The sequence below is a fragment of the Cydia fagiglandana genome, chromosome 17 (genome assembly GCF_963556715.1).
Source record: "Cydia fagiglandana chromosome 17, ilCydFagi1.1, whole genome shotgun sequence".
Taxonomy (NCBI): Eukaryota; Metazoa; Arthropoda; class Insecta; order Lepidoptera; family Tortricidae; genus Cydia; species Cydia fagiglandana.
Window position 1 is genome coordinate 15,890,085 of NC_085948.1, and position 11,392 is coordinate 15,901,476.

At 38.5% G+C, this 11,392-nt stretch overlaps 1 protein-coding gene across 2 annotated transcripts; it reads left to right on the forward strand.

Moving 5' to 3' along the window:
- Positions 1-51: 51 nt before the first annotated feature.
- On the forward strand, positions 52-11,033 carry LOC134672577 (toll-like receptor 2). 2 transcript variants are annotated; one of them, XR_010099354.1, is made up of 4 exons: positions 52-261; positions 3,380-3,493; positions 4,436-4,725; positions 8,700-8,840. XR_010099354.1 is itself a non-coding variant. In XM_063530521.1 (4 exons), exons 2-4 carry the CDS (start codon positions 3,392-3,394, stop codon positions 11,031-11,033), a joined length of 2,574 nt encoding a protein of 857 aa, XP_063386591.1. In that variant the 5' UTR covers positions 52-261; positions 3,380-3,391. The 2 variants fall into 2 exon arrangements, 1 of the variants encoding a protein (XP_063386591.1); XM_063530521.1 differs by having other exon boundaries at positions 4,436-4,573; positions 8,700-11,033.
- Positions 11,034-11,392: the final 359 nt, after the last annotated feature.

Sequence of the window (11,392 nt, forward strand, 5' to 3'; positions counted from 1 at the left end):
AATCATGGCGTTCCTTGCGTCACTCAGTTATCTCCTAATACCCAACAAACAACGCACAGGTACAACTGTTTTGTACAAAACATTCGCGAATCGCGAGAAAAAACAAAAGAAAGTAAGCCTGGTTGTAATGAGTTGGTTTCTACTGGAGTTATCGTGGGTAATTTTGTATATCGTGGTTTTTGAAGAGTGAGTGTGATGGGTTAAGCGCTGGCTAGGAATAGCAGTGATTTGTGGAGGTGTACTTTTGGGATCGATTGAAAAGTAAGTATACCTAAGCTTAAGTAACTACCTAAAAAAGAGAGTACCTACTCCCATTTTAAGGGCGCCCTTCATCTAGGTATTTGACGAATGTAAACCTAATATCAGAACGTCAAATACTTGTTTTATTTTATGATGGCTCTAATGTAGGAACTGTATTTATTAAGTGATACGTTAATTGTCTTATCCTCGTGCCGCCCACCATACAAAATTATAGCCAAGGAAATTAGAATCTTGTTGTATTTTCAATTGGGTTCATTTTCATTTGTTCGTAAATTTTACAAGACAAATGAAATGCTACCTACTTTCTTTTTAATTAAGGTTGACATTCCATCGAAACTGAGTGTACATCCTAATGTACATTGGGCGGCACGAGGGTAAAAGTGGTTATAAAGAATAAAATGAGACAAGTACCGATGGCTATAGCAGTCTCTACGAAAAAAACTCTCTTTCCGGAGTTTAAAATACATACAAAAACCCCAGAACACATAGTTGCACACACATATAATATTGTAGTACATAATCAAGAATATATGACACTCAATCTAGTATGTAGGTATATAGTTAGCTCTGCTATTTACACTAATAAATACAAAAAATATTTCTTCGGCTAGTTCAAACAGCAAACAGTTACAGTACTGCCCACGATAACCCCACACGGATCGACGTCATCATATCATTAATAGCGGATGACACTATACCCGTCAAAAGTATCTATCTAGTCAAACCAAGCTAACTCGTTAGCGATTTTGATAGCACAGACTTAGTGAAGTTTAAAATAACACTTGCAAAATCTGTGCTATCCAAATTGCTGCCGAGTTAGCTTGGTTTACTTTTTTTTGCCTATTTGAGTGTCCCATTTTGCTGAGCAAAGGCTTCTCGACATCTCCACATGGGCCTACCCCACCCACGCGTCTCTACCGGCATCCACTTGTAGTAGCTACGTTAGTCCACCTATCCGGATGCATTATATGGATAGGTGCGGGGTATATAGGCCCAGTGTCAGTCATATAAACCGTTTTTTGAAGTCAAAAATGTACTAAGAGCTTCGTCTATCTTATCGTCGTCTGTATCGCTGTTCTAGGTTAGCTCTTAGTCTATTAATAACTAAAAATAACAGTCGCGTTGTTTTGACAGGGATTGCGATTGACAAACATGGGATCTAGTTCACGTCTTGCAAATATTCGCTTCCTGCGTTAACATCGTCAAAGATATCTTTACATTTTTCGCCTTATTCCAAAGGAGTAAGGTGCAAAAGTGTAAACATATCTTTGACGTCGACTGTACATGCGTTTTATTGCATTGTTTTGACATGGAAAAGTAACGAAGTAACTATTATTTAGCGATACGGTAAGTGCAGGGTTTTCCCTTTTATTCTATTCCGTATTTGTTCTACGTATTGATACACAGATAGTAATAGGTGCATACTATTATCAAAGAGAATAGATAGTATAGAGGGCTATTGCCAAAGTAAATTTTGTAGTTACGGTACATTTACTGCCATCTATCGACACACGATTAAAACTTAAAATAAAATTGAAAATGTATAAATTAATCAAAATATGTTTACGGATAAATGATTTTTAATTTTTATTGTTCCATACTTAACCCATGTTCTTTCACTGATATGTTTTAAAATTGTTAAATATCAAACGGTGTCGTCAACGCCATCTAGCCGAGAATAGGCCAAAGGTAATGACTTTTTCTTGATTTCCGAGGCACGTTTTTTTCTTAGACTTTATTTATCTTATACGGAGTTATATATATCTCTACTATTATTGTGACAGTAAGCAGAAACAAAGTAGAAAACACTTGCAAAGCTTTAATCAACAGGGATCGTGCGCGTTGGAGGGTCTGCCATCTTGTGGCCTAAATCGGAAACATATGTGCACATTGCCAAACCAAGTGCTACCATCTACCGTTCTCGACGGTACTTTTCCTTGTGCATAGTAGGTTCTGCCATCTTGTGGGCTACATCGGAAGCATAAACGACATATTTACGCCTCGCGCCAAAAATCTGACGGCTATGGTGCCCCCTAGTTCATGCACGGGGCTTATACCCTACACGACTTTTCATGTGAGCTTGGTACCTACTTAAACTTATACAGAAACATTCATCATCAGACTTTTCAATCCATAGGAATAAATACCTAGACCTTGTTGGAATTAGTCCGGTTATCTCGCTCAGTTTTCGTACGCAGAAGATCGTTTAGTAGGGTGTTTCATTTTTCCGAATTTTCGACTTTCATCTGAATTTGCGCGAATTCTTGTTCTAATTGATAAAAAAATACTATACGTAAAAAAAAATTAAAATCGGTCAACATTTAGAGGTTGTACAACATCAACAAAGATTTTTCAAATAACCAACGACTCTACATCGGAGGGTAGAAAATGCTTTAAGCGGCTACCATCAAAGCGGAGAGTAGTGTGATACTGAACCTTCTACATATAAATAAATTTAAAATTAGTAGTAAACTTGGATTTTGGTTACTCGACAAATGTTCTAATTAAGATTTTTCAGTTTTTCCACCTGTTTCCAAAGGAAAAGTGCTTTTATCGTGTTCTAGACGCAAAATTCAGTTTCCTCGTCCGATTTTAGTATTAGTTAGGTCATTATAGAACATAGTTCATTTTCACGCAATGTACCTATGGGGGTTCTCACTCTACCTTTTCAACTTGTGCAACCTCTAAACGTTATTCGATTCTTTTGAAAATTGAAATAGATAGTTTTTTTTAGTGTGGGGAGACTCCATTGGGGAGCGAAGTCAGGAAAAATATTACAACTTTTTTTTCTCCATACAAAAGTGAATCACCCTATCGTTTAGGTACTTACCTATCAAATGATATTTCGTAGATACCAATACGATCATTCGATTCGATCTAAGAAAATATCAGGTGGGTGTCGAGGAGCGAACTTAAGACTAGTAGAAAAGTCGCCTACCTTGCCATTTTAGTTATTACATATAGTTCTTTTTAGGGTTCCATACCCCAAAAGGAATAAAACGGAACCCTTATAGGATCACTCGTGCGTCTGTCTGTTCGTCTGTCACAGCCTATTTTCTCGGAATCTACTGGACAAATCAAGTTTTTTCGTTAATTAAAATTATGTTTTTACCCGCAGAGTCGACGCGAGATGTTCGGCGCTCGATGCCTGTGGCTGCTGTTATGTTACGCGCAGTGTGCAAGAACTAATCTCGACACTGACTACGAAGGGATCGCTACCATCCTCTCCCAGGTAAGGTTTATGTTAGACCGCCAGCATACGCTGACTAATACGATCTTGGTCTATTCAAAGCTAATTAACCACCAAGAAAAGCTTTTTACCACTAACTTCACCTATTGTTAAATAGTGTCAACTGTAAAAATATGGGTGCGCAAATAGTCTCAAAAATATGCCCGCTCTTACGTCAGCGTATTAAGAACTATGGGACATATTTTTGAATAAGTTGGCTACACCCATATTTTTACAGTTGACTGTACCACTAGGTGGTAAAAAATCATGGGTTCTAACCTCAGTTGTACTCTTGTACTGTATAAAGCAGAAAAAATCGCTCTCGAAAACTGCAAAAAGGTGCCATAAAATTCGGTCAGAGGTTGATACTACCAGCGACATCCAGTAACAAGTAGTGTCACTAATTATTGTGACATAAACTAAGTACTACTAGCGACATCCATCGCCAGCTAGAAATATTAAATTACTTAGTTCGCTTCTGAATAACGAAACGAGACCTTCACGGGTTATTTAGAGAACCCGACGCTCTCAAAGAAAATTGATAGCCTTTTGTCTTTAAAAATTTGGTCAGGTCGGTGGTGCAATTTCCCCAATTCTTAGAGCCATTATTGCAGATTTGGTTTCGGAACCTTATTTTATCTCATAATAGTTAAAATTTTTATTTAATTTTGTGCTTTCCAATGGACACCGGGACTTTGGAGGATATGGTGCCAAAAAGCACATCTTGTTATACTCAGTCAAGCCATTTCCGTCAGTAGAAAAGAGGGGCAAATAAAAAAATGTAGGCGCGAAAGGTTATCGTCCCATAGAAAATTTGAAATTCGCGCCTTTTTCTACTGACAAACATGTTTGATGGGGTATAGATGGTTGAGCGCTGCTTGGATATTAGAAATGTCTCAAAGATTTTTAATGTAATACACTGGTAAATTAAAATGTTCTCTTCAGAATGAAGACCGCAGCGTGGACCTGCCGGTAGAGCTGGGCACGGACGCTGCCTCCGGCTGCATCTGCCGCGCCAGCAAGCACCGACACGTCATCGTGTGCTTCGGCAACTACGAGTGCAGGACGTTTCCCAAGGTACGTGTCCCTATAATAAAACGCTCTCTTCAGAATGAAGCGTGGACCTACCGGTAGAGCTGGGCACGGACACTGCCTCCGGCTGCATCTGCCGCGCCAGCAAGCACCGACACGTCATCGTGTGCTTCGGCAACTACGAGTGCAGGACGTTTCCCAAGGTACGTGTCCCAGTGATAAAACGTTATCTTCAGAATGAAGCAGCGTGGACTTGCCGGTAGAGCTGGGCACGGCCGCTGCTGAAGATTTGTGGTATTTGTGACAACATGACTGGATCAAAAACTTTTGAGAATATACAACCTGTGAGCATTCCAGAAGGTAACAATTTGGATACAAAAGCCTTTCATAAAAACTACAACTACTTAAGTATAAAATAATAAAACTTTTAAGATTTACCATGCCATAAGAATAATTCAAATCAAGAGTGAACAGGCACCTTCTGGGTGAGCTCGCTCCATCGTAGGCCACGTCTACGCCTCGGCTAGTCTGTGGCCATGAGTAAGCCCATTCATAATAAAAAAATATATAATAAAGTAGGTATCTAAAAAGTGTGTAAAAGCGGTTCATTTTAAAATGTTCTAAAAAAGATGTATAAACTTATGATGAAAAAGTTTTTGACTCGAAAAATATGAATATTTCACTTAGTTAAGTTCTTAGCACTTACCACTTACCCAATTTAAAGCCTAAGTAATTTATTTATGCAGTAAAATCGTATTTTTAGTTTTTTTACGGCAACTATCAATGTTTAAAACGTCACAACAGGTTTTCAGAGAAACTTTCTCGACGATTCCCTTATATTTAAAATTACGTATTACACATGTGAACGAACCGTTTTAATTCTGTTTGTCTATAAATCTAGAACCTTATTTTTATTGCATATGATAAGATAAGTACCAGATAAAAATAAGCCGCAAAAACGAGTCAAACTAGAGTAATAAACTAATCGGATAATAAACTTAGTGGAAGAACGTAATTTATTTTCGTCACATTTGTTTACGTGTTACAGTTGTTACCAAATGGAATGTTTATTTATTTTTAGGGTTCCGTACCTCAAAAGGAAAAAACGGAATCCTTATAGGATCACTCGTGCGTCTGTCTGTCCGTCTGTCACAGCCGATTTTCTCCGGAACTACTGGACCAATTAAGTTGAAATTTGGTACACATATGTAAGTTTGTGACCCAAATACGGACATGTAACGTAAACAAATGAATTTTAAACATGGGGGCCACTTTAAATGAGAAAATTAAGAATTTTTTTTTCAAATTATATATTGTTACATATCAAATAAAAGAGCTTATTGTAAGGATCTCATATATATATGTAACGCGAACTTTCCCAAATATATCAATAAACTATGGTTAGTTCACATGGAGCCTACTAGATGGCGCTAGTAGTCCTCGATTTCGATGTAAACATTGGCGATATTTTATTTTTCCCGTAGTTTTAAAAAATCCAAAACCTTGCGTAACTTGTGTTATGTGCTGCCTAGTTTTTTTATGTAAACATAACGAATGTGCAAACTAAGATTAATGTAAATTTGATAGCTTCCAGTTCCTAGGCAATGTTTAGTTCCTTGCGCCTCACAGGATGGCTCTACTAGTACCCAATGTTTTGTTCTTAAACCCAATGTTCCTGGAGTCTTAAAATTATGATTTCAAGCATTCCATAACACTTGTATTTTTACTAAAACGTAGCAAATGTATAGATTTGGATTAACGTAATCTTGAACATTCATACATATATAGTTCACGTATCTGCATAAAGATGGCGTTAATAGGCCTAGCATATCTCGTTTCTGAAACCTGTAAAAAATACAGAACATCATGTAACATGTTCCTAAAAATATATAGAATGTATCTAAATAGTTTAACATACATAACAACAACGCGCATGTTCGTACAATTTAACTGTTTACCAACTTGTCACTAGATGTCACTGTACAGCGCGCATACTAATCCTACATGGCGGTGTTAAGATTTTTCCTAGAATAAGGACCCGATGCACCGAATATTGTTAATGTTGAGAATTAGCTAGGCGATAGATTTGTACGGCCTGTGTACCCCCTGGGACCTTGACGGTGTTGTAAACAGAACCTTCAGGGCACCGAATTAAGGTTTATTTTTCAATGGCCATACTAGCAGTGAACTCGACTCGGGATGGCGAATCAAGCGGCAGTTGTTGTAAAAAGAACCTTCGGGCTATCGAATTAAGGTTTATTTTTGAATGGCCTTAGCGTAGCGCTGACTCGGCTCGGAGAGTTGGTGAATTGGCGATTCATTCGCCGAGTCAGCGGATCGGATACCAAGTTACCAGTCAGTTTAGTGGCCGAGTTGATTCGGATTGCCAATAGTCTTGATTCGAATCAACTCATCTGTAGGTTGATTCGGATTATTCGAATCAGATAACTCGACTCGCCCATCGCTACTTGACGGACTATCTTATCAGAAATTAGGAGTTTTCCCGGTTCCGCTTGCGCACGACAGCTGTACGTCTTGGACGCTGTTCGGCCGTAGGAGATTCGTTAATTTAGGTCAGTTTGTACATATTTGTATATTTATTAGTGTTAGCGCCGACTGTTGTTAATTAATATACGGGCTATCTGCCATCACTCCGTGTTTCTCTTCGTTCCTCATCGCACGCCCCAGTCGCCCCACCCCTCGAAGAAAACTATTCTACATATATATATATATATATTTATAATTTTCGAATAAACAGTTTAGAAGTAATTCAAGAAAATAGGCAAAAAATGACCACCCCCCCCCCCCCCTTATGTCCGAAACTATCAGGTATAAAATTTTGAAAAAAAATACATAAAATAGGTCTTTACCTATAGATGACAGGAAAACCTATTAGAAATGTACAGTCAAGTATGAGTCGGACTTAATTACTTAGTTTTTGATCCGACCCCTACGGATTTTTTAAAGAGATTTCACTCACGTTTCACATAAAAAATACATTGTTAAAAATTGTGTAATATACGGAACCCTTGGAACGCGAGTCCGACTCGCACTTGGCCGGTTTTCTAAATCCATCTTATCACCATGCATATAAAGGGCTCATTTAGAGTTTTAGACAGCGCGCAAACTCGCATGCGGTTTTAGGTTTTAGTTATACATTGCGGATGCGGACTATGATACATCCAAAACAGCCGACCGACCAAATACCGCAATGCAATGAAACTCGCATGCGAGTTCTTACAGGTCATCTAAATGAGTCCTCATCATCATCATCATCTCAGCCATAAGACGTCCACTGCTGAACATAGGCCTCCCCCTTGGACCTCCATACGTGCCGGTTGGAAGCGACCCGCATCCAGCGTCTTCCGGCGACCTTAACAAGATCGTCTGTCCATCTTGTGGGTGGACGTCCTACGCTGCGCTTGCTAGTCCGTGGTCTCCACTCGAGCACTTTTCGACCCCATCGGCCATCTTCTCTGCGTGCAATGTGGCCTGCCAATGAGTCCTAACGGTTAAAAAATTACAAAACTTTCCTAATTGTCTCATTTAATTTGTCCGAATTAAATCATATGATTTATATGCCATTAAAAAGGTATTATGAATTATTTTCATTTCGCCGTGCACGTAACATAACCAAACTAAGAGCGTTTTATTTCAAGTTTTTGTGTGGCAAGAAAAATTGTCCGGTACCTTGCCAATACCGGTTCCTGAATAGCTACGGACCTCCCTGGGTGGCACGGGAAGTCTAACTAGCTACTTCAGTGGGGGTGAGACTTGCGTCTCGGAAAATCAGATATATAATAAAGTTTCCTCAAATGTTATATAGAAGTCACGGGAAACAAACGATAGCGACATCTAAAGTACAGGCTGCGCCATCTACCATGAAATTAGATAACTGAACGTGAACCTGAAATGAATGGTGATAAGAATGTGTTTAGTATGTGCACACAGTTTTGAATACTTTGACCTAGTTTGTCAAACCAATTTGTCAGTCAGTAAGAACCAGGAAAACTATACTCATCCTTTCCTTTTGGATTATATAATCTGTGGTGCTAGTACTAGTGTAAGACAAAGATAGTATGATCTATCTGTCTATGATTGAAATGAGACAGTCCTTGTTGAATGTGAAATGTAAAGTTTCCTTAAATTATTAAGTTTCCCCAATATCTTTTTTCAGATTCGATATATAAGCAAGTCCCTCCGCGTACGGACCACAGCCATCAAAAGTTTACGAAAAGGCGACCTCGACACCCTGCATCACCTGAAAATCCTAGAAGTTGAAGCCAACCACTTGCTCAGACACATTGAATCGGGCGTCTTCCGCAACATGAGCAACCTTCAGCAGCTCTCCATCTCCTATAACACTCGCCTACAAACCCTGGCTCAAGACACATTCGAAGGCCTGACGAATCTCCACAACCTTACCTTAGTTAATAACGGGTTCAAGAATGTACTTGATCTGACTCCCGCGTTCAAAGTCAGCATCCTACCCTCTTTAAGAGGCCTGGACTTATCAGAGAACTGTTTCGAGCAAATACCCGAAGAAGCCTTCATTCCAATGGTAGTAACTTCACTAAAACACCTCGAAATACACTTGTGTTCTCTTGACTTCATACATCCCAATAGTTTCCTACCGTTGAGGAATTTAAAAGAGCTGCATGTTGGAGAAAATGATCTGAACTCTAGTTTGATTGGCAATTTCTTACTGAAAATGATGGAAGAAGGCATCAATTTGACAAGCCTAGACTTATCTGGTATGGGCTTCAGAAAACAGCCGCCGCAAAAACTGATCAACATCATAGCACAAACAACTATAAAGAGTCTCAATTTGGCCCAAAACCAGTTCGAAGTGATCACCGATGACGCCTTTCCTCGCATGGTAAATATAGAAGTGCTGGATTTGAGAAGAGTCTCCGCAATCGCAATAGGACCAAACACGTTTGATGACACCAGGTTTCCTAACCTAAAAGTCTTATTGCTGGGAGGAAATAACTTGCCCGGAGATCATCAAACTCACCTATCCAACCAACTCATTCTACTAGACGTGTCCAGTAACAAGGGCAGCGCAGCAAACCCTTTGTATTATGAAATAGGCAAAGACACATTCAGCCAAAGTAAGAAACTGAGAGTTCTTAACCTTTCCTATAACCGAATAAAAACTATATTTGGATATACATTTAGAGGACTGGCGAAGTTACGGATTTTGAACCTTGAAAATGGCACAATATATTTTATAGGGCAAGATACATTCAGGCCGCTAAAACAGCTTGCAATGCTAAACCTAGCAAACAACCCTTTAGTAGCCAATGAAAATCTAACTAGTGCACAATTTAACGGCCTCAATGAACTGAAAATACTTATATTGATGAACTGTGGCATTAAACGGTTCTACGACAATGACAATATCTTTGAAATGATGCCAAATCTGACACATTTAAACTTGAAGAACAATCAACTGTACTATATCACAGCAGAAACCATCAAACCATTAAAGTTTCTAGAGGTATTAGACTTAAGTGAAAACCTTATTATATCTTGGTGGAAACCTCTGTTTTTGGCTGCAGGAGTCGCACCTAAGCGATTATATTTAATGAACAACAAGATATCACACTTTTCAGTCAGCATGATGCAAGATATCAGCTATCTTTTGGAAGATGGGAGAAACTCGACTACTGAAGTGGATCTCATGGACAACATCTTCGTTTGTGACTGCAGCAGCATGTACGACACTTACTTATGGCTCGACAAAAACGGATCTACCGTACTTAAGGACTATTTTGCTCAATCACAGTTCCAATGTAGCAGTCCTGACGTTTGGGAGGACAGAAAAGTCTCGGAATACTTATCATCGGTGAAGAAATTACACTGTTTAGTTTACCAAAAGATTTCAAACATCATGGTCCTCGTTTGGACAGCGCCATCTCTCGTTACGATTCTATTAATTGTGTCTTCTGTAACGATTATCTACAGATACAGGATATATATTAGATATTGGATATTCTTGGCTAAATTAGCTCTAGGACGAACGTTGATAGCCAAAAGTCCCAAAACAGAAAACATGGTTGAAAAGGCTTATAAATATGATTCCTTCGTGTCATATTGCGCTGACGATAGGGATTTTGTTATGGAGATGGTATCACAGTTAGAATCGTCGCCTCCATATTTAAAGCTGTGCGTTTATGAGAGGGACTTCGAAATAGGTACGTTTATCTCAGAATCCATAGTGACGAGCATAAATGAGAGCAGATACATAATTTTAGTTATAAGCAACAGTTTTGTCAGATCACAATGGTGTCGATGGGAGACACAGCTAGCTGAATATCATAGACTGTTTCTAGAAGATGGATCTGCGTATGATCCGTTAGTGTTGATAAAAATAGGTGAAATAGATAACAAATATTTAACAACAACTTTAAAGTATCTCCTCAAGACAAAGATTTACCATTCCTGGGACGAAAATAATCCAGAGGAGTTTTGGAAGAAATTAAAAAATGTTTTATCAAAGAAGTAATTTTTTTTTCATCATAAAATTGTATTATTATACATTTTTTTAAGTTTATAATTTGTTTTATTTCACATTCCTTCCGAAACAGTATACTAAATCAATAATGATCTATTTAAGGGTTCTGGGATAAAAAGCATTATATGTCGGTATGTCCATCCTCGGAACTCAAACTATCTGTATGCCAAATTTCAACTAAATCGGTTCAGTGGTTAAGGTGTGAATAGGTATCAGACATATTACTTTCTCATTAATCCATGGACTGAAGTATAGGTAGGTATTATGTTGAATATAATAAAGTTCGGTTACATTATCCTCGAGAAAGTTCGCAAAGGAAAGTGCAATAAAGCCAATATTGACAGAAGCAC